This window comes from Notothenia rossii (genome assembly GCF_949606895.1).
Source record: "Notothenia rossii genome assembly, chromosome: 9".
NCBI classification, from domain to species: domain Eukaryota; kingdom Metazoa; phylum Chordata; class Actinopteri; order Perciformes; family Nototheniidae; genus Notothenia; species Notothenia rossii.
In genome coordinates this window covers 38,879,809-38,904,783 of record NC_136907.1, presented here as the reverse complement: position 1 = coordinate 38,904,783, position 24,975 = coordinate 38,879,809, and the positions used below count along the sequence as shown (strand labels likewise).

The following is a 24,975-nucleotide window of genomic DNA, read 5'->3' as shown; positions in this document are numbered from 1 at the left end:
GACCAAATATGGCTTCAGTCAAAATAAAAATCGTTTAACTCTTCAATACAATACATTTTCTCATTCAAATGCTCACCCCTAGGGCTATGAAATGAGTAACACTAATGACAGACTTGAAAGATGCACGTCAAATTTGAAGATAACATGACACCATTAACAAACAAAGTAAGAAGTATCTGACTTTCCTTATGTCTTTGTCCACTGCACTGCCTCAAATGATCTCTTGTTACAGAAGGCACTTCAGAGACAGTACATTACTTCAAAAATAAAAGCGTTTTGTGTAGCAGTAACACCAATGACGTAATTTTGGGTGACTGACATTTATTGGATATTATTAATAATAATTTGCGTTTTTTTTTTTACCGTTTCATTGTTATATTTAATGTATGTAATGTTATGTAAATATGAATGAGATTTATTTATTGAAAAAAAATATTTTAAATGAAAACTCTAGGCTCCACTTCCATGTATGATCAAAGTGACAAGGCAGTTCCTTGGACTTGGGATTTTAAATAAATTGCAATTTATGTATAAAACAATTTATTTTTTATTTTTTATTTAGTACCATTGCGAAGACAATCTCTATTTATTCAACATATATAATGAATGTGAGCCTTAGGTCAACGTCATGTATTTTGGTGTCTGCAAAAGTAAGTGACAGTACTTCCACCTTTTCTGTAGAATGACCGTTTTACTTTCTTTTCTCTTCTTAATACACATTCATTCACTACTTACATTTAATATTTAATTCCTTCAGCCTACTTTCAGCTATAAACCATTCAAATATTAACTTGTTCAGCTATTTCAGGACATTGAGGCTATACATTTTGTTGTTTATACCTTTTTTTGTTGTTGCACAGTTTACAGCATTCACACGCATTTTCAGCAGGAAATGCATTTTCTGGTTTCAATTTTCCCTCTATTTTTTAGCCTAAATATCAAGATCTGTCTGCTGTGATGTTACTACTTAGTTTTTGCCAATGCATTTAAAGAGCCTGTGACACGAACCCAACAACTGTTGTGCAATGAAATAGTGGGCTACTAGTAATCTCGAACCGTCAGTTTAAAAAAGAAAAAGCGATACCGTTCCGATAAATATCAATAATTTCGAACATCGCGGGAAAATTCCTTCGACTCATTTTGAGGTTTTGGGGGAAGCCGGAAGTGACGTCAATGTGGGAACGCTTCACTGTGCGGCGAGAGAGCCAAACACGGACAAAGTGTGTTGTCATGCGTAGAAATGGTGAATTACTGAGTTTAGGCACGTTAATAACGTTTTAATGAAGTTGACTACAGTATATTCATATTTGTCATTGCTTTCATGTCAATTCGGCGAACATAAACATAAATGATCGTGGTGAAGATGATGATTAAATTAGGATTAAAAATCGGTAGTGAGAGCTGCTGAATTTCCTCCCGTCGGATCTGATATAAAAACAAATAGATTATTTTTGTAAACTCAAGTGGATGAAACTACATTTATTAGTGCTTTCATGTCAATTCGGCGAACATATGATACATTAAATGATCGTGAGGATGATGATTTAAAAATCTTTTGTTTGAGCCGGTCTGCATTTCCTAATGAGAAAACAAACCTTAGCTTTTTGTAGTTGCAGTCAGTGGTGTAGTGGGCGTTGGACGCGGGGTTACGCCGTACCCCCACTTAATTGAAGCATGATTTCTTTTTTTAATAGTCTAATACATCTAAAATCATTGCCAGTGTTATCAGTTGCAAGTGTGTGTTTGTTGTAATAATGACGAAAACATAATAGGCAGATTTCACAGTAATTATAATAAAAACGTAGCTCAAGCATTTATGCAACTTGATTTGAAGCGTGTGGGTGTGAGGGGCAGAACTGTGTGTGTAGGGTGACCAGGTGTCCCGCACTGGGCGGGACTGCACACACAGCATTTTTATTATTTGTCCCGCGTCCCACACATTGAGACTATGTCCCGCATTTGAGTGATAGTCGCGCATAAAGGCCGGATCGGTTCGCTGACAGCCGGCACCGCCCTTTATTATTATATTGTCTAAACGGCATCATGTAAGTTGCGCTGACAGGCGACAGAGGTCCCCAAGCCCCCCCCCCCCCCCCCCTCCCCCCTTGACAGTTCACGAGCGCGTCCATAGTGTCTCCCGTCCACCCACCACCCCGTCCACCCAGTAAAAACATCCCCACCCCACTACACCACTGGTTGTAGTAGTACACCAACATGGATTAAACGTGTGGTTTTTTTACCACAATGTTGGGGAAATTAATGGATAAAATGCACGGATTATTATTATTATTATTATTATTATTATTATTATTATTATTATTATTATTATTCCCACTCCGATCGGGACACTAGGTCCACCGTTTCCCCGCAGCGAGGCTCCCCCCGTTGACAGTTTACGTGGGCTGGGCTGGGTGCAGTGGCGGACTGGCCATCGGGGCCGGTACCGAAGTGAGCCGGTCGGATAAGTCACTAGCACATCCCCCACTCCCCCCATTGACAATTTACTAGTGGTACCGAAGTGGGCCGGTCGAGAGTCCCGGGCTGATTTTTAGTCCCAGTCCACCACTGGCTACATGACCGTATGATCGCCCATATTGACGCACCTAATTCCTAAACTTCTAACAGATACAAAATAAACCGATCCTTCAGCCTCATATGAGCTCTCAGACACGTTCAAAATTAAACTGTCATCGCTGTCTGAGCTTGCTGCTGTGTGCCCCATCGTGCGTTTACATGCAGATGCTGGGATCCTGAACGGTGCAGCTGGAGCGCTGTGCCCGCATTGACGTCATCCATAATTTGGCGGGACTTGAAGAATCCCCGAGAAGATCCAGGAAATGGTCGACATTGAAGGGCAGATTAATGGTTATCAAAGTACAACTATCCAAAATCAGTTCAGTAACGGTTTTCAAGGGGACAATATTTACTCAAATTGATGGGTTTGGATGATGGGGGAAAATCGTGTCACAGGCTCTTTAAGGGTTTTCAAGGTAACATTCCTTCCTGCGTTCAGAACTTGATTTATTATTGGGTGGCTCAGATTCAGTGCACACAGGGACCATGTGGTGTGTTTTCCAAAATAAGGTTATTTTAGATGAAAGGATGATAGAGAATTGATATGCACAAAATAGACTGCCTGTTTTCTTCAACATCCACCCTCAATTTGATTAGGGATCCTGGGGCCCGTTGGCAAAGCGCCTCAATTTCCCAGACTACATAGCTTCTTCTACGTCCGCCATATTGCCTTCGCCTAAACGCTCAGGTTGGATCGGCTCGCATCCACAACGGAACATTGTAAGTATAGAAACAATCGTATTTTACGCAAGGTAGGAATGTATCGTTTGTATGTCTGAATATAATTATCAGAGACGGTTTCCATGCACGTTTACAGATGTTTAACAGATGGAGAAACGTTTAAATAAGCGTATAAAGCACGCGAGAGGCTGGTGCGGCGGCTCTTTCTCTGTTGTTGTTTTTCCCTCTGTCACAGCCACAAATTACATTCACGATCCCCTTGCTATATTTAAAACATTAACATTTAGTATCATTAGTTGTAATGTTAGACAAACACATAGTTAAACACGCAAGCCGTCTTTGTTGTCTTTCGACTACGTACATGCTGTACCAGAATGCGCCTCGAATGTTAGCATCACGAAGGATAGCTAGCTTCTCTGTTAGCCACTTAGCATTAGCCGAGCCCCACACATTTTACGTGATGTATGTGCGCGTGGTCTGTCTTTTATCTGTAAAGGATTCGGTAATAGGCTACTTATAACATGGACTGAATCAAATGCTAATGTATAACTAGCTACTCATTGTCTTTTGCTAGCTATCAACATTAGCTACTACGACTTAACATCATGGATGTATAATAAGAACATACGCAGTAGGCTGCTGTACATCTTGTTGGAGTCAGATTGTTATAATAACACATTGGGTTTTATTTGTTGACATCAATCACTGATTCCTGTAACGTTACCATGACGGCACATGGTTATTGTCCCCGTTGTTATGTTTTGTTTTTCTTGATAATTTATAACCTTAAAAAAAAAAAACATCAGTTTGGCTTCAATATATTGTATCAATATGTACCAGACCAGTGTACACCTTCTGTCTGGAGGATGTAGGCAGCATGACCACATCCACGGCAATTTAAGAGTAGATGCACATTTCAAAATGTAGGTTTCTAGGCCTTTTCTAAAGCTAGGCAGGACTGTAACTCATGGACCACCAAGCTTAATACCGTTGTTGGTTACCCCTGGTTGACTTGGAAAATATTTTGGTCTTGAATTCAAGCTATGCAACACTAAAAGGTCTCAGATGGCATGGACACTGAGGCAAAAGGTATTCTTTAAATTGTCAATGGAATTACGTTAGGATGTTTGGATTATTAAAGTCCCAAATTAGTCCTAAATTAGTTCTGAATTCCCTCTGTCTGGCCTTATCATTTGGAAATGTTCTTCTCTAGCTCTTCCTTGGTTGATTCTCAAACAAAAAGCTCTACGCATTGGGAGGAATATGAAATATTTAATTGAAGGATTCTACCTTGAGGTGTATACCACTGTCAATTGTTAAGAAACTTTAAAATGATATGATAATTACCGTTTGAAAGTATTCCAAATGTTGTGGTGTCTTGAAATGTCTTTATTGTCAGACAGATATCAACTCAAATACTCTTAAGGTGAAACAAAATGACGTCAATATTTGTATTATATAATCAATTGTAAAAGTCATACATTTAAAATGGAGCACACATTTTGGACTAGCAAGCCATTTAGGAAAGTAGCCCCCTAAAAATGTTTCTGTTCTGTTGATGTCATTTATAAAATATGTAATTTGGAAAATAAAATGTATTAGAACTATAAATTCCTAAAGGAAAATGTAAATACTGTAAACAGTGAGACATGGGTAAGACGTGGTGAACATGTACATTACAGGTTAGAATTTTAATTAACAGTCATAATAAAGAACAGCGCTGTCAAATTCAGTTGTTCCCTTATCTTCTTGAGAATCTTCACTCTCAATGTGTGCAGTATCCAAGTGTCAAATAAGAACTGGGGGTTATTCTCTCCATCCATTGGTGCTTCGAAGTTCATCCTCCGTATTCTTCAATATAAATGGCAATATAAGTGTTTCATATTGATTTACTAATCTTGTCCCTTTATATATGTAATTGAGATCCAGTTTCTCGCAAATGGAGTTTACTTGAAAATGTACATTTTAAGCATACTGTACTGTAGGGCTGCTCGATTTAGGCAAAAATCATAATCTCGATTATTTGGGTCAATAATTGATATCACGATAAGGGATGCTCCGATCGCCAATTTTGGGGCCGATCACCGGAATCAGTATCGGCCGATGCCGATCCGATCGAGTGGGCGGGGCCTAAATGGAAGATTTAAACATCACTTTAAATTTCCATTTAAAGTGATGTTTAAACTCAGTTAATTCTCATTCACTGGAGCTTCCACAAACAACAATCAACTTAATTATTACATTCAAATGAAGTACATTATTCAAGTTTACATTAACTTTGGATGAGAACACAGGAGAAATGAGCGGAAGCGCTCTCTTTTACTCTCTCCCTCTCTCTCCCCCTCTCTCTCTCTCTCTCTCCCCCTCTCTCCTGACAGCCTGTCAGTATTTCATGCAGCTCTCTGATCCAGTAATGAGTGACCCGAAGAATAAATATATGTATAACTAGTTTAGCTTGTTCCAGAGGTAGATCAAATAGCTAAGTGTGTTAGGTCTAACTCTTGTGTATTTCGCTCCACTCACCGGTCCGGCGGGCGGAGCTGCAGGATTTCTGCTTCACACACGTTGCATTCCGCTATTTTACTGTCTTTTTCAGAGACCTTAAAATAATGCAAGACCGGTGAAGCCATTTTGGCGAGCTTGTTTTGCCGCACACAGAGAAAAGTGTCATGTATTTTACGTCATGCGATCAGCTCTCGCGATCGGCATGTTTATAGTAGGGGTGCACCGAATGGGAAATTCTTGGCCGAAACCGATACCGAAAATAGGAAACAGTTGGCCGAAAACCGAATGCCGAAAGGCCGAAAATGATTAATAGAAATATATATATATATAATGTATACATTTTTTACCAATGTTGTTCAGCTACCTGATTATGGAAAAAGACATGATTATGGCAAAACTTAACTTAAATAATAATCACTATTATGGGTCCATAAAACATTTATTCAGCACTTTTGAATGCATACAGTACATTAATTCCAAGTCAAGTGCATTTTCTTTTCTCTGTAGGAAAACTACAACAAAGTGCATTCAGAACAAAGCCAAGGTGCTTTAAAACTACATAAACATCCAGGCCAGAAGGCCTACAACAAAATAGTGTAAATAAAGACTGTAACAGCCAGGCCTTCAACAACAACAAATGCACCTATAAGTGCATGCATACAAATGTGCAAACTGGATAAATCCACACTATTTACAAATGAAATTACAATTCAATTTCAAGAATCTGTAAATAAGGCTGTCTGTCCTCATAAACAAAGTAGTAAACATTGTATAAAGATACATAAAGTGAAAACTGGATACAAAATCCACAATCAATTACAAATTAAATTACAATTTCAAGAATCTGCAAATAAGGTGGTCTGTCCCATAGGTCTGTCCTCATGAGCAATGTAAACAACATTGTATCATTTAGATACCGAAAGTACAATATATTGAGCACTGTGCTGCTGTCATTTCCCCCTAATGATAACCTGAGATGGTGAATTATAACTCACAATGAAAATTGTTCAGGAAAGTGGGTATAGAGTAGGCATGTAGAACTAGATAAGCTTATGATAGGCCAGCCTTATCTACTTATTAAGGAAAAGTGGGAGGTTCTTTTTAATGAACAGTAGCTTCTCTGCTTTATCAGCCATAAGTCTGTTCCTCTTCTCATCAAGCACATGAGAGGCAGCGCTGAACAGTCTCTCGCTGTCAGTGCTTGTGATTTGATCTTACTCCGCATATTTGTCCGGGTGTTTTGATTTCAAGTGGTGGGGTAATCCCGAAGTGGTGAAAGTCTTTGCAGTTACACCCCCTCGAGAAATGTCAGCTGAACACGTTTTACAAATCGCAATCCGCGCCTCTTTCTCTGATATTTTTAAATATCTCCAAGCGCCAGACATGTTGGCTGTGAGGCCCTTTCGGCCGAAAGGGCCTTTTTAACCATTTTCGGCCGATAATCTTCGGCGGCCGAATATTCGGTGCATCCCTAGTTTATAGAGCACTGATCGATCGGTGGAGAGTGAGTATCGGCCGATCTTGATCGGTGACCGATCAATCGGAGCATCCCTAATCACGATTATCCATTTACTTTGAAAACATCAATTTATTGGAGAAAAAAACATTTGAACAGTATTTTTTTAACAGTTGATTACCCTGAACTTTAAGTATAATTCAACTGAAAAAGTAATCATCATAATAAAATAATTATCGTTTTATTTCGATGACGTTGTTTTCGTAATCGTTGCAAGCCATAATCGTGATTGCGATTTAAAATACGATTTTTAATTGAGCAGCTCTAATGTACTGTGTACAACTATAAAATGGAATCTGAATGTAAATTCAAACGGCGATGTATTCTTTAAAAAAAATCTGTATTTTCCCCCCCAAATCTTCCATTTCGCTTCTTAATTTATATAAACATGGTTTTAAAAATGCAGAAGATTGTGTTATGCTAACTGTGTGCAAACCTATGCATATGGGTCTGTGTTAGGGCTGCAACAAACGACTAATTTGATAATCGATTAATCTATCGATTAATGAAACGATTAATCGATTATTCAGATCGTTAAGGTTTTAACTGTACTACTACTTATATCAATACTGCTTATCGATCCGGTCCTTTTAACGATAGTATTAACGGTTCTTTTGACAAGAAATAAGGTAAACTAACTAAACAAATTGTGAACAAAACTAACATTGCTTTTTATTTTAATTAAATGCATAATATTTCACATCAAAAGAAACAACAATGTTTTAACAAATCATATTAAATAATGTGATGACAGAACTGTAAACAGAATAGCTGAAACTTTAACAAAATAACTCAGTTACCTCTAATCCTTAACCTATGTTTTTATAACTGAGTTAACTCTGTGTGTTGCTGCTAGCATACATAACACCTGACGTGGAAACGTTACTCGTGGACGGGGCTACAGAGCTACTAGAAAGACAGTCGAACCCGGTGCATTCCTCCGTCTGAATGTGGTGCACTTTTGCTAAATGTTTAGACAAATTGCTCGTTTTATGCCTTTATATGATAAACTGTTATTGCACTTTTGGTAACGAGCATTGTCCACATCGAGATGGCTAAAGTTTAACCACACCTCGGAGCGCGTTCTCTCCGCCATCTCCTGCGTGTGTGTGTAAACTGCCCCGCCCCCTCGCAAGCAGGCAAAGGGTGACTGGCTGTCTACATAATGTGGCCTGCCGACATGGCCACTGTCATACCAGGGCTCAACATTATAAATGGCCCGCTGGCCCGGAAGCACTATTTAGACACTAATTCTCTAGGGGGGTCCGGGGGCATGCTCCCCCGTAAGATTTTTTTTTTAAATGTTGGAGTTAAATGCATCAATCTGGTGCACTTTGAGGGGAAAATAAAGAGACTAGATCTATGGAAGCACCTATATGAAACAGAACTGTATGTACATTTCAATAATACAGCCAGCATAACGTACTTTCCACTCTCCCGCTCGGGCCACTAAAAATATTGCTTTAAAAAAAAGAATTGTCCTGTGGTATTGGTATTTTGACTTGCAACTTAGTTAAATTTTTTCGTTTATTAATACTACAACATAGCGTTTTGTGAGTCGGTTGTCGTTGTTGGGTGAAAAGCAAACAGCCGTTTGTGGAGCGCAGCGCGAGCAGGTTCCCGTGAGCGCGCTCCTTCACTACAGACTATCGTGCCACCTAGCCATTCGCCATTAATGTTTTTAATTCCAGCGGTAACCGGCCAAGCGCCTGGCAAAAAACAATCTTCAAATAAAAGAAAGTCACCGGAGGAGTTAAAGGAGAGTGACAGGGAGTATGAGAAGAAGAGGGAGAGAAAGTTTCAGCCAGCTTGATCGAAGGAGTTGGCTTCTAGTGGTGCAGTGACGCGTCCTAAAACCCTTTCATAATCTATCGATTAGATTTATGATTCGAAAATTATAAAAGTATGGTAGACATGTGGAGATTATCGGTCTGAACAAAACGTGCATTTATCAAACGGGTTCGTTTTCCACAGACCTTATTTCCAGCTATTTTCCAAAACCCTGAGGAGAAATCCCATTGCATTTTGTCGAGGGAACCAGCAGCTTACTTCCTGGTTTTAGGACGCGTCACTGGCTGCACCTCTCAATATGATGCCAATATAAACAAGGTCTTCTGTCGGCTCTGTACATCAATGCCAACCTTTGCTGACAAGTAAGTGAAGAGTAGAACATATAAAGGTATTGGCTTTAGGGAAATGTCCCAGCAGTTTAGGAGAATGAAGGTTCTAATATAATCTACTACATATCCATTACATGTCTAACTCCTAATGACAGGAAGGCAGAAAGCGCATTATACAAATAATTATAATACTCATAATAGCAGACATTTTTTAGCAATGACCACAATATCATTATTTTAATAAACCAAATATGAACAATTGAGGAAAATGAGGAAGAACTGATGATTCAAATGTTGTAGTACAAGTAGTAATGTAGTTAGTGCATAAATTACTATTGCAACAAATGTATTAATTATCTTCATTATTAATCGATTTTGTTTGGACAAATGCTCCTGGCCAGTGGTTACAATAGTGGGGCCAGTGATAATACTATTCCACCGGCCCGGAGGGCATTTTACCCTTAATGTCTCAGCCTGAATACAGATCATAAATCAAAGCCCTTGATTGGTCTCTGTGTGTCATTCAAACTCGGGATAACCACAGCTCAGGTGAGGTAAAGGACTCTGAGTGTTTAGATAGTTAACTTAGTCTAAGTTCTCATTGGGTCTCAAATGGGTTGGTCACCATTTATGTAAACACATATTTCCATTTGAGGGTGTCAGTGTTTTTTCATATTGGAAATGGGATGTTATTGGTTATGGCCATGATTTTATGATTATTGAAATGTACATACAGTTCTGTCTCATATAGGTGCTTCCATAGATCTAGTCTCTTTATTTTCCCCTCAAAGTGCACCAGATTGATGCATTTAACTCCAACATTAAAAAAAAAAAATCTTACGGGGGAGCATGCCCCCGGACCCCCTTAGAGAATTTGAGATCCACCCCCACTGAAAATCACATTGATAGGCTCCTAAATACATTTACCATTTTAAAAATAAAAAATAAAAATAGTAACCCATGTCCATATGTTTACTTATGGGTAGTAGATTTAAACTATAGGGCTATCACTGGGCCCTGCCTGTACCTGTTCCCTCTGCCATCGTGTGAAGGGTCTGCTAACAAGTGACCAACAGAAAGGTTAATGTTAATGTTGTTGCACGTCACCTCAACCCCCTCCCCCCCCGCTACCACCACCCCCCCAAGTATATTTCAAATCTGTGGGAAACACTGATAATGGGAATGTTCTTTTGTTGTGCAAGCTGATGTATTCTACAGATCTGTTTCCTAAGTGTTTTGGTCTATGAAAGACAAAGCCAATTAGTAAGTATTAATGTTATTGCCATCTGTAATAAACATCGTAACATGACAAGAACATTTACTTTTGTGTTTCAGTGTTGCAGTGATGACACAGACGGTTCAGACCAACGGGGTTCAGCCACTCAGTAAGACCTGGGAGCTGAGTCTGTACGAGCTGCAGAGAACTCCACAGGTAACAATTCATAGTATATTATTTCACTCATTTAAGTGTTTTTATCAAATATCTCTTGTTGACATGTTTTCCTTAAGCATACATTCATTTAATTATTTTCAACACATGGTGGGCCACCCAGGTATCCCTAAAAACATGAACAGAGCATTGTCAGCATGATACCCCTCTACAGACAGATGTATCTTTGTGTGTACTAACCTTCATCTGGATCTGTTTCGTACTGGCACAGGAGGCGATAACAGATGGACTGGAAATAGCAGTGTCGCCCAGGTCCTTGCACAGCGAACTCATGTGTCCTATATGCCTGGACATGCTGAAGAACACAATGACAACCAAAGAATGTCTGCACCGCTTCTGTGCTGATTGTATCATCACAGCCTTAAGATCTGGGTAAGTTTCACCCAGCAGAAGAGCTTTCTCCTACCCATTTTCCACCAAAGCGGATCCAGGGCTGGTTCAGAGCCGGACCTGATTGCAAACATGTTTTTTATTCTTTCCACTGGTGCCGGCTTTCGGCCCTGAATACAGGTTACCATTTGAAACCAACAATCTGCTGGGCTGGAACAAAACAAACTTTGCGGAGATCGTTGTAGCGTTGAATCAGATCAGATTTATTCTTTGATCAAGGCGGCATTCAAACATGAAGACAAACTTCCTTGCTATACTATAAGACTATACCGCTTCCCGTCTAATCACAAACTCAGCTGTGAACCATTGTCCTGCCACATATAGGCATAATGACATGCACGTCATACCCGACAGCGCACATTAGACAGCCAATAAGTGAGACTTGAATGAACATCTTTTAAACCTTAGTGTGACTTACGCTAAAGCCTTATATTAATAAGACAAACATTCAAACCATAATGATGAAAGGAAAATGGATACAGTTGGATAGGCATCATTTGATTTAGTTTGTCTCTTTTCCCTCCCTGCAGTAATAAAGAGTGTCCTACATGTCGTAAGAAGCTGGTTTCCAAGAGGTCGCTGCGTCCAGACCCCAACTTTGATGCTCTGATAAGTAAGTTACCTCAGAAGTTACAAGGAAGTTTAATTACTACGCAGAAAAACATTTTTATTCATTTAATTTTTCCCATTTCAGGCAAGATTTATCCCAGTCGTGACGAATATGAAGCCCACCAAGAGAGGGTGTTGGCCCGCATCAGCAAACACAACAACCAGCAAGCCCTGTCCCACAGCATAGAGGAGGGGCTGAAGATACAGGCTATGACCAGGTACACACTCACCTCCAGACACACAATGACAATGCAAACAAAAGAGTGTGTCCTCTCCAATGATTGGACTTTGGGTTTGTTTCCTTCAGATTGCAGCGTGGTAAGAGACACACAGTGGAGAATGGGAGCGGAGCTGAGGACAACGGAGACTCCTCCCACTGTAGCAACGCCTCTGTCCATAGCAACCAGGTATGTTTCAGACTATCAAACATGACAACAATGAGGAGGATGCATTTTTGACATAACAGTGTATGCAACCAGAAACTGCTAAACCTTAGACACCATGCTAATAATAATCAGTGTGCGAAAAAGTACACGTCCCACCGTCCGGGACGTGTTATTTACAATATCGGACAAGTAGATCTTTCAATTGACTTGTCCGGCGGACAAGTGACGTTTTTCGCCCTGATTTATTGAAAAATTATTGATAAATTCAGTTTACAAAAGGCAGAACTCATTCGCAAATTGTACGTGTCCACCATTGTTCGTTTAGAAATGTTAGTTTCGGTTCTGCTTGTCGATTCCTAAGGAAATGCATCTCGCCGCTGTCTGTACAGTTAGACGGGGGCGGGGCGGGAAGTGTAGCACAGTGGCAGAGTTGGGAAGCAAAACTCGGTTCCGAGTAGGAACAAGAAATAACAATTGGCCGGCCCCGGGATTGATAAGAGTTGTGAGGAAAGGAGGCCGAGCCCCGCGGACCGCAGCTCTCTCTAGTCTATGCTCCGTATCAGCTGATCGCTGCACGGTGCGGCTCAGCGTCTCTCTCTCTCTCTCTTTCTACACACAGCGGATCTGCTGCCCGTTTAACAGCCTCATCTTTGTCAAACTTTCTTATGTTCTTTCTTTAACGCGTAATGAAGGTTATTAAGCGTTTTAGCTCCTGTGTTGTTAATATTGACCGCCATTTCATTTATGAAGTGAAGCAGCCTCCCTGTGTCCTAGCGCTTTCCTCACATCCCCGGACCCCCAGACTCGGAGGAGCAAAGGGATGTCAGTATTGTTTATGAAGGAGGGTATAGAAAGTACATTATTGAAATGAAAATACTATTTATTTACTTTTACAAACAGTGAGCAGCTGGGCAGCTGCAGCATGTGTATTGCAGGACATGTGTAAGCGTGCAAGCGTCTTTGAGTTGTAGAAAAGCGCTAGGCCTATAGGCTATAAATATAATGTATTATTATTATTATTATTATAAGGCCTATGCGTTGAACATGTGTGGTTGGACTCTGTCTCACAGGCAGGTTGCAGTGTAACATCAGAGGAGACTGGGCCAATTGTACATTCTCAAACTGCACCACTTAAAACTAAATAAACAATGCAGAGATTATTTTTATATAATTGTATTCAATAACCGTAATAGATTAAACAGTATGAAGTGATTTGTAAATAGGAATACAGATTTGACTTAATGTTTTCATAAATATATTTTTATCCCAGTTTTTCATGGGACTTATTTTTACCCTCTCAAAGAACCGGAATCGAGAACCGAAAATGACTGGAATCGAAAAGCAGAACCGGAATCGTTAAAATCCAAACGATACCCAACCCTATGTGTGATGCAGTAAAATCTCACCGCTCACTTACGTTAGCGGTGTCGTAAAACCGTGGGAAAATGTAAAATACGATGGAGAAGAAGAAGATTCCAGTGGCCCCAATTTGTGTCCATTCTGGACAAGTGAAAAATGTATTCGGACAAGTAAATTGCCAAACTCACTTGTCCATGGACAAGTACTCTCTAAAAACTTTTTCTCACACTGATTAATGGTTAACAGTAATTGTTACGCTGAACTTGTGTGATGATTAGACTGAGGAGATGTGGTTACTGTTGAGATGCACACTGCTGTGTGTGCAGGCAAGCATGCATGCCTACAGGATGTGAATACTAATATAGAGTGGTGCAGGAATTAGTTCAAAAACCTGGAAATTAGTAAATACACCATTGGTCTGAAGTTTTGATGTATCATAAACTAAATCAACTACTAAAGGCCATCACACGGAAGATTAGCTGCCTTTAGCTTAGCAGTGTCCGTGGGGTCTTAACATTTTTTTTACAAGTTGATAAATCAATTTAGTGAAAATGAAGGCTATTAAAAAGTATTAAAGGGCATTTTCCAAGGTGTTACATTTTGTAGCTTGTTTTCAATAAGTCTATAAATTGTCCAGAGAGGTTGTATTCTACAGTGTGCCTGAATGTAATCATTGCGTAGGTATGTAGTGTGATTCTGTGTAGTTTATTTATGGCATCCCGTTGGATTTGACGTCATCTGAACAGGACATCGCACGCTCACTGCTTGATAGTGCGCAAAGGTCCGTTTACGCCGGTTGTTAAACCACATCGTTATGGGGAAATTCAAGTTTGCGTCCAAATGGTTGGAAGATAAGGAGGAAGGACAATCAATACTGTATAGAGTAAATGTGAGGTAAAGTGTGCAATGTAACCGGTTAGAACTCAAAGTGGCGATGAGGTCTTAACATGTATGGAAAGGGTCTTAAAAGGACATTTGACGTCAGGATTCCTGCGTATGTTCTCATTGGTGTGTTTTGCAAAAATAAATTCAGGAGGCAGGTCCAAGCATTAAGCGCACAAAGACGAGTGATGACAGCGGGTTGGACATGGACAACGCTGCTGAGAACGGGGGCGGGGACTCTGTGATTGACGGTGGAGCCAGCGAGATAGAACTGGTGTTCAGGCCACACCCCACCCTGATGGAGAAGGACGACGCTCAAAACAGGTAGTCACCCTCACACATACTGCATTGTATAGAGCTTTTCCAGTCTTTGAAAACCCACCAGAGCGCTTTACAAATACAGTCAGCATTCAGGAGGCTAACATTCACACACACTCGCACACTGTTGGCCATTAGGTTCTATTTGGGGTTGAGTATCTTGCCCAAGGTCACATTGAACGTTTCATAGCAATGGCATACCTTAAGTTATCATTAATATGTTAACATAATACATAAAGGCAAGAAGACAAAGGGTAAACTGCCAAACGTATACTATTTTGATCATGTTTAATATTAGCTAGAATACAGTGCACAGTTGTTGTGTAGAATATTGTGTTTGCACTAAGGAGTGGCATGGAATATGCTTCCAAAACAAAACACTGTAAAAGTGCTTTGATTAAATCAGTCCTATGTGGTTAAAATTAGGGCTGTGCAATTTAATCGATCCTGCGATATATATCGATATTTTGTTTCCCGAGAAAGTAACGATATTTCAGCCGCGGGTATCGATACATTAACTCCCATTCAAATCCCCCGTGTTCCGCCTGGCACTCTGCTCGCTGCCCATTCCCCCCCGTTCGCTTTGCATGAAGAGCGATTACGTCAGCCAGCCGAGCCGCTAGTTTCGCTGTAGAGCATTTCTAGATACACAGACGCCGGTGTCTTCTTCTCGCAGTGAGTGCGAAGCGGTTCAGGAGAATGGCGGCAAACATTAACCACACTGGAGGGGGTCTTCTCTGCCGCCGGAGATATCGGCCCAATCCCAAAACACTCCCTCGACGGAGTGAACTCCATCTGTAGCCACACTCGCAGCTCAACGAGGCTCCCTCCTGTCAGATGGAGGGAGTAAATACAGCAGCAAGCTTTGGGACGGCCTCCCCTCTCTCCGGCAGAAACAGGAAATGCCGTAACTGTATGTAACAACGGTTTCAAATCAGCATCTCTTAGACAAAAAGTTTAAATTAATAACTCAAATAAAACTCCTAACATCTTTCATTGTGTTTCAAAGCTCTTTTAGTTTTAAACCTGATGTTTATAAGCTTCTTAGTTTTTGCAACAGTCTGTAAATATACACAACTTTATAATAAAATGCACACATTTACCTTTTTCTAGACTAAACACAGGTATGATCCTAAATTAAAACATATGAGGTTATCATGAGGTTGTTAACATCGCAGTTTATCAGTGGATGTTTGCTGGAAACATGGTGTCTATATACGCCGGGATCCGGAGTCATGGATGATCCTGCGGTCCTGTGTCATGGATCGCGAGTCCTGGATCTTGAGTCGTGGCTGTGGTCCTGGATCATAAGTCCTGGATGGATATACTCGTGGATTCATCTTCCTATTATACACACATGCATTTCCAAACATTTGGACTACCTATGTTTCAAATGTATTATCTTTTCAATTTATACACGGCATCTATTGCACGTCTGTCCGTCCTGGGAGAGGGATCCCTCCTCTGTTGCTCTCCCTGAGGTTTCTCCCATTTTTCCCTTTAAACTGTGGGTTTTCTCTGGAAGTTTTTCCTTGTACGATGTGAGGGTCTAAGGACAGAGGGTGTCGTATTGTCATACTGATATTCTGTACAAACTGTGAAGTCCACTGAGACAAATGTATCATTTGTGATATTGGGCTATATAAATAAACATTGATTGATTGACTGGAACTACTTGTGAACAGCTTGACAGCAGTGGACACACACAGCGCGACTCCGGTCAGGTAGAGACCGGTCTCAAGTCAGCACCGCTGCAGACTCGCTGTTTGAGGGCTTGATAGCCCACTCCCGCTCCACACTCGTAGGCGGACCCTCCGCGTGAACGCGCAAACGGAGGGATAGGGTGTAGGGGGCGGTTTGGGAATGGACATCGTCACTGCTCAGAGAAGTGCACTTCTCCCAGACCACGTTGATCAGATTATATTCCTGAACAAAAATCTGAAGAGAATGTAGATGCAGTTATGTAGAGAGGAGCCTTTCTGTTTAGTGTTTTTGGCTTAAATGTTACTCCTTTGGACTTGAATTATTGGCAGGTACATTTTACATTAAATGTTGTTCTTAGTGACTTGAATTATTGGCTACCTCATATTCTGTGTTAAGCTAAAAATGCTGTAAAAGAATCTGTTCAGAACAGGCCACCTGCTGCACCTTTTAATTCTCCATTGTCCATTGTGATACTGCACTTTATGTACTTACGTTTCAAAGGCTTGTAAGCTACAGTTGGCACTGTTTCAATAAATGTTTTTTTTTTCTCACCACATCTTTTGAGTCATTTTGTCCAGCATTTGCAAGCTGTAGACTCTCTGTCTAGTCAGAGCCATATATTGTATAATTGATGCTTTCAGTTTTCAGTTAAATTAATTCAATCCAAGTCAATGGAACACTCACAAGATGTCACCAAAATCACACTGTCCCTTTCAAATCTTTCAGAAAATGATGTAAGTGTATCGAATTATATCAAATCGTATCGTTGGCTGAATATCGTGATATATATCGTATCGTGAGCTCAATATCGTGTATCGTATCGTGAGATTAGTGTATCGCTACAGCCCTAGTTACAATGGCCTGCCTGCTGATGTTTGAATGTGTGTCCGCAGTGTGGAGTTTGTCCCTCGCTACATCAAGACGTCCGGTAACGCCACAGTGGATCACCTGTCCAAATACCTGGCTGTCCGACTGGCTCTGGAGGAGCTGAGGAGAAACGCTGAGGCCAGCCCTGTGAACGTGGAGGCAGCTTCAGAGAAACAGTACACCATCTACATACCTACTGCGGCAAACCAGTTCACTGTGAGTACACACACTAGATATTTTTTCCAATCTCAATATTATTATCCAGTGTTTCCCACAGAATTTGATTCTATTTGTAGGGGCACCACCCCGCCCCCCCCCCCGTGCAAATGAGCCATAATCTCATTAAATATGCGCATATTTTAATACATTTCAGGAACACAATTCTGAACATTGGATAAATTCAGGTTCGAAATTATTGTTTAATTTTGTAGTCATATTAGAATCTAAAGTTTTTACTGAAGGGATTTTGGATATCTCTTTTTATCACACTTATCACACAATTTTCGCCATGTGTTTAGGTATACAATGTTATATAATTCAGGCTATGAATGATATATGAAAAAACCCTTCTGTAAAAGCCTTCAGAATATTGATAGGAATATAACTGGAAGGTTTGGTGTATGTACGTGCAATTGAAGTGGACATTTCTCATTCAGAAGAGGAGAAAAAACTCATTTTGAGAAAATGACCTTTAAAGTTAGCTGTGAGGCGCAACCTAAACCCTGCTGTTCTTTGGATGACAGCTTGCGAAACGACGCACTCCGTGAAGGTATTTCATGGTCGGGATCACTTGTTTTTTTGTATAACCTTTTTCGTGCAAGTGACACTTGTCTTCTCTGTGAACGTTTTTTTCGCCGTTCTTTTGCCATTTTGAGATAAAAATTTCCAGCGAAAGCTAAACCAGGAAGTGTTTTAGCACACCACGTGACGCATCTGAACGCATCACGTTGTCAGAAATTGACACCAGCCAATGAGATTTAGTTTTTTGGCTTAAGACCCCTTTTTACTTTCACGATTGGTTGCTGATACAAAAGAAATGACCATATTTGGACATTTCGCGACCTGCAAGTGTTTGTGTTACGTGTGACCTGGGCATTCTGATGAGAATGATAGATGAAGTGTGCCAGGAAGTTGCAGTTTCAACGAGCGTTGGCTAGCAGAAGACAAATACAAGCCATGGCTAAGACGAGGGTCAAGCCCACGAGTAGCCTCCTGCAAAGTTTGCAAAAATAACGATGCGAGAGTCTGCGCTGACGAGCCACATGAAAGGTACGCCGTAGTAGAGCATTTTAGATTAGGCTAACGTTAGCGAGCTGAATAGAGAACTCAATTGAGGCATAATAATAATTGCAGGGGACAATCATTTCAGAGGAGCTTACCTTTGTTATGTGCGTTACAGTCGCCATCGTGTGGTGTTCAGAGGATGAAGCACTCACGGCATTTCGTGTTATAGTCACGAAATATAATCTATTGATTCGACACAGAGCGAATTTGAAAGTAATGTATTTCTACTGGTAGTATGTTTCGTGCCTAAACCAAATGTGACTTGCTCTATCGAAATCAATCACATTGACCCGAAGACACATTTTCGTTTGTATTACTGGTCTGGGGGAAGCTCGCGAGTGTGTTAGTGTATTTTTGCATTTGTGTACCGGGGGAAACACTTACAAGAAACACCGGCTGTTGTTATGCTTGCTGTGATGTTACATTAGTCCGTTCTCTGCTTGTAATTATGCCGTTACAAGCTTCAAAGTTGTATTTATCATCTGAATTTGCAAAACAAGTTTAATATTCTGAAAGCCAATACTTTGTTTATTTGAAAACAGATGAAAACAAACTGTCTTTTATCTAAAATTGAAGTATTATACAAGTAAAACTACATTTTGCTTTAATCCCATGTAATTGTAGAATGAACACAGTCTTCCTTTGAAGATGTATGAGTCAGGTGTCTTGAGTAGTCAACATTACCTACAAATCATTGTACACATTTGTAAATATTATTTTCCATTTTTTATGCAGCTCTGCGTGATTTTGTGGCTACAATTCACTACCAGAGGTGGAATAAGTACTCAGATATTGTACTTGAGTAAAAGTAGAAGTACTCAGATCTAGTACTTGAGTAAAAGTAGAAGTACCAGAGTGTAGGAATACTCTGTTACAGTAAAAGTCCTGAATACAAAATGTTCCTCAAGTAAAAGTAGAAAAGTATTATCATCAACATATAGGGAAAGTAGCGACAGTAAAAGTAGTCATTGTGCAGATTGGTCCATTTCAGAATAATAGATATGATATGTTTTATAATGATTGATCATGAAAGTGTTCTCAAAGCTGGTAAAGGTGCAGCTAGTTTGAATGACTTTGTATACTGCAGGGTAGCTTGTGGATTTACTCCAGGTGGAACTAAAGTCTGATTTAACACTTGATTATATTTCACATCATTCATCCACATCTGTAAAGTAACTAAAGGGATTAAATACATGGAGTGGAGGAAAAGTACACCATGTACCTCTGACTTATGTTCACTGCCAACCTAAAAGTACCTCAACAATAGTAATCAATAATGTATTGAAAAGTTATTTGGCTGATTGTTTTATATTGGCTCAGACAGGTTATATGGGAGGCCCAGTCTATGTACAGATCACTAATTTTGAAATATTAAACTTAGTTTTCTTTTCTTTAATTTTTCATCCTTGTGTAGAAGGCTATCACGAAACACACATTTGGTTGTTTATAGCATAAAGAACATCTGATTTAATGTGAGGTGGGGAAATAATCATTTGAGTATGTGTATATAAATATGTAATTTACAACAGCTGTAAGATGCTTGAAAAGTTCTTGAATTTGACTTTGGAAAAGGTGTAAGAACCTTGTCAATAGAACATCTTTGGTAATGTCTTCTGGCCAATCAGAATCAAGATAACGGCGTGGTGTTGTTGCAGGAAGTGCACATAACTGGTACGCAGGTACGCATGCACGGCAACAATCTTAAATGTGTACCGTCACTTGTGTCACAAAGCGCATTTGCGTACCGACGTACTTGTGAAGCTTTTCCAGAAGGTGGTTAGATCACCGGACGACAGAGTCGGACTCTGTGTGCACAGCCAGGGCTGCTGCTAACGTCGGTCTTCACAACGGCATTGTGCCAAAACTACGCCAACCGGCTGCGGAGGGAGACTCCCCCCCTTCACTGGAGAACTGCGCTAAAACAGCTGATCACAACATTCACACTCTGTGGTCACGAAGTACTCCACTAGCCCCCCCCCCGTCGACTTTCTTGAAGTACTCCACTAGCCCCCCTCCCCCCCTCCGACTTTCCTGAAGTACTCCCCGTCCCCGTCCCCGTCGACTTTCCTGAAGCACTCCCCCGTTGGTAGAAATCAACACGTAATGAAATAAGACCCCACGATTTGATGATTGATAGGTCTGTCTTTCATTTTGACACACAGAAAAATGTTATAATAAACATTTAAATGGATATATCCGCCTTCTTTCATTTATCTTTCCATTCCCACAACAATATACATAAGGAAATGGCATATTTTGGACATAGTTCGAATGGTGATTAATCATGATGAATGAATTTTTAAGCTGTGATTAATCTGATTAAAAATTGTAATCGTTTGACAGCCCTAGTTTTTATACATAAGCACTGCACTGGTGACAGTGATATATTAGATTTGTGTTTGATGTGTTACCCTCTGTCCACAGGTTCTGAACGGGTCCTTCTCTCTGGAGCTGGTCAGCGAAAAGTACTGGAAGGTGAACAAACCCATGGAGCTGTACTTTGCTCCTACTAAAGAACACAAGTAGACTCACACACATAAAACACACATAAAACACACTCTGCAGTTGGAAGTAAACACATGGACTCTGTTACACCTGCACACACACTAACGAGAGGACAGGAGTGTGTTTCTCTGAAGGAGATGAGGGGGTTGAGCCCTCTAGAGGACTCTTGTGAAAAGAAAACCAACTCTGTTTTATATTCTCTTTCTCTGTGTCTCTTTCTATCCTCTGTAGACGGCAGCAGATCAGTACAGCAGCAGCTCATCGCTTCTTTCACTATTTCTTAGTCTCATCCAGTATTCTACTCGCAAATCCCCTCCATGCCACGTGGTTTCGTTCCAACATAAGCTAGTTGAGAAATGTTTGCTCCTCATTCCCAAACAACTCCCAGATTCCTCTAAAAGTCACCGCCAGTATCTGAAATATTGTATATATTGTCAAAATAGGGCATAAGCTTGAAAAACCTAATAATATGATTCATAAGGGCCTGTGCTTCTCAACTGAACACAGACATCCAACACCAATCCGACATGTATGGAAGCAAAGAAAGGCCAAGATGAATACAACTTGAATGCTAAATTAAATTGTAAAATGTAATCGCTTTTGAATCAATTGAAATATTGAACTTTCTGCATTCATGTGGGTTGGATTCCCATTTCTCGAGTCATTTCAAGTCTTGCGATTTAAAAAAACATATTTTTGAGAGTCTAGGGTTCCTATTTAAATGGTTATCCACATCAGTTTGAGTTCATTCATAAATCCAGTCAAAGCAACATGGTATTCAGAACTTCCCTGCACTTTTGGATCTGAATCTTTTAAATGTTGGAATATTGGGCCTATTTTCCTCCAAAAAGCAGACATTTTTTCAAAGTAAAATATTTTAATGTTCAACATAGTGGTTACATTTGATAAATGGGTTCCTTATTAAATTCAAACGACTGGCCTTTCTTTGCTTCCTCAGACCACCCCATCTCACATGGGACTTCTCTAATGTTCCCCAGTCTGACAGAGCACCTATTAGAGCAGATGTTGAACACTGTAGTGCAGAGCTCTGACCAGCAGGAGGCAGTGCAAGCATATCCAAAATCCTCTCTATAGTGGAATAAAGCTACAAACATTGCCTCAGGCATTTTGTTTCTTCTTTGAGGGGGTTCTCAGAATATTTGTTGTTCTCTAAACAGTTTTTTCTTCTAAATAAAAGTAGAGGCTGGTGAAGCTTTGAATGTCTGCCATGTTTTTGTCAGAGAAGACTGTACCGCGATCGAGGAGGAACACTTCCTCTTTTAGTTTGTAATAACTTCTCTCACGCTCAGCTGTTGTGTTGATCTGTTGCCCGTAGAAACAAACTGTCCTAATATCTGTGGCTTGTTCTTTTATAAATGTATTTTGTAACAAGGAAAAGAAAGATGGTGCTTGATTGGAGGCGGGTGGGGTGGGAGGATTTAATTTGTCAGCGCCATAGAGAGTCAGACCATCCAAGTATTCTCATGCTCCCTGTGCTGCTGACCAGTGAATCTCCATCACTTCTATGTAGGCACCAATTGTGATTGTGAAACTGGTTTTATGTTTCCATGTAGCTAACTGAAGGGTTTAAAGCTCAACAAGAACAGAACAACCGTGAGAATTTTTGACATTTAAGAGTCTCAGCAAGTAAAGCTTTTGTCATTATTGGTGTGTAGATGCATGACTCATGGGAGACTGGATAATGAGCATTTTAAAGGAATCCCTCAATACAGCCTGTCATCTCATTTTCACTGATGTTTGATATTTTGATGGCGGTGCAGGTCTTTTGAGGACACCTGCAGCATTTTAGGGTTAACGTGGTGTCGTCACACCTGAAGAAGTATTTCAAATTTCACTGTGAGAGAACCTGTATACTGCATCTTTCTGTTTGGACAATAAACCTGAATCTGTGTTGCTCAACATGGAATTCTGAGCACCTGTGTTTTTATTGTCTCTGTTTAAAATCTGCATTTTTTTCTGATGTGATTGGTATAAAATCTATGATTTCTTTATAAAAGGCTGGCGGAGAGTCACTTTCTAATCCTATAATAACCTTATAGGAAAAATGTTTAATTGAATGTGGCAAAATAGGTAAAAAGCATATAATACAATACAAAACATATATATGTTCCAGTGTTGTCCTGAGTGGATTCTAACTAAATTATGTAATGCTTGCTAAATAATTTGAAGATTGTCAATTTCATAGGAAATTGCTTCTCAAACTCTGAACTTCTGAATAGTGCATCAATCTATTACAATTACTTTTAGTTGACCTCAAACAAAGATATCAATCACTTATTCTGCCAGAGGCCTGGGGCCTATACTACGAAGCCGGATTTTCGCTAAGCGAGCTAACTTCAGGGAAAGCTCTGGGTTTCCGGCCCTACGACGCTGGTTCACTTCTTAGCGGGCTAGTATATATAATATATATTTAAGCAATAGCTCACGACAGGCCGTGGTATATGCTCATTATATCACAGCTAAGGGGCGTGGTTCGGCCCGACGCGAAGCGGAGGGTCGACAACCCCCTTAGCTGTAATATAATGAGCATATATCACGGCCTGAAGTGAGCTATTGCTTTTATAAAACGGTTACCAAGTGTGGCAATATGAAAGAAAAATACACACTCTAATTTAAATCGTTTTTATTAGTAAATAATGATGTTCAAAATAAAATAGTCCCTCCGTTGCCTTCTGCACAAAACATAGTGCAAGGTGGTTGCTATGCAACAACACTAACAGCAAGCGAACATATTAGACAGAGAGCGTTGATCCATTATTTGGCTGCTTATTTACATTAATGTGTATGTTGCTGTTTATTGTGCATCCACTGAAAAACTGTCCAGCATCAGTAGCATGGCTTACGTGGTCATTTGTATAGGTTGAGGTTGTTCGAGGCTGTTGCTTGGCGTGGCGAGAATATTGCTCCACTTTCTCCGGTCCCCGAGATTGGGTTTCCAGTAGCTCTGGAGAGAGCTTTCGCACCTGTGGCCACTAACGGTCATAATTTCTCTGCTTTGTTTCAAGACCCGCATCAGAAAGCTTTTGAATGGTGGTACTTTTCCAGTTGTTCTACCTGCTCTTCACGTAGCTCTGCATGTCGTAGTTTAGGTGCTTTTTTTCTGGAGATAGGCACTGCTCAATCCACTCCTCAATACTATAGTAAGACCCCCCCGGAGGTCGAAGTTAATCTTAAATGTTTCCATTTTATGCTTTGTAAGTTTGTTTCGTAACGGAAGACATTTAAATATATTTATAAAACTGACAAGTCAAATCAAGCAATCTGATTGCTCCATAGCGTTTTTGCGGACCTCTTTGATGACAGATTTGAAAACATCGTTGCTTGCTTTAAAAGTAGCACAATTCATTATGTTAAACCTTCAAAAGTATCTAGATATCCCTGCTCTAATGCCAAAGGAACTGCACACTGAATATGTTTTGCCGTTTGATGTCTATGTCTGGACCGCTGCGTCAAAAAGGAGGGCTTCTGCCCCGTTACTTCTCCGCTGCTTTCTTGTTCCAGTACGAAAAGCAAAGCCCAACGGTATACTGTTTTTCTCAGACGCGGAGGGATACTGACTTGTTGTGAAAAGTAACTTACAATTCTACCCGTGGTATACGCTCAGTATATCACGGCTAAGAACCAATCAGATTGCTTGATTTGACTTGTCCGTTTTATAAATATATATATAGTATAGTATATATATATATATATATATATATATATATATATAGTATATTTAAGCAATAGCTCACGACAGGCAGTGGTATATTCTCAGTATATCACAGCTAAGGGCGTGGTTCGACCCGACGCGAAGCTGCATGC

At 40.2% G+C, this 24,975-nt stretch overlaps 1 protein-coding gene across 2 annotated transcripts; it reads left to right on the top strand.

Moving 5' to 3' along the window:
• Positions 1-3,153: 3,153 nt before the first annotated feature.
• Positions 3,154-23,083, top strand: rnf2 (ring finger protein 2). Of its 2 annotated transcripts, none has more exons than XM_079651854.1 (9): positions 3,154-3,294; positions 10,732-10,829; positions 11,053-11,218; positions 11,767-11,849; positions 11,931-12,063; positions 12,153-12,252; positions 14,624-14,796; positions 17,388-17,577; positions 21,070-23,083. In XM_079651854.1, the coding sequence occupies exons 2-9, from the start codon at positions 10,742-10,744 to the stop codon at positions 21,169-21,171; spliced, it is 1,035 nt and encodes a 344-aa protein (XP_079507980.1). In that variant the 5' UTR covers positions 3,154-3,294; positions 10,732-10,741; the 3' UTR covers positions 21,172-23,083. The 2 variants fall into 2 exon arrangements, with proteins under 2 accessions (XP_079507980.1, XP_079507981.1); XM_079651855.1 differs by having other exon boundaries at positions 3,155-3,294; positions 10,732-10,828; positions 11,058-11,218.
• Positions 23,084-24,975: the final 1,892 nt, after the last annotated feature.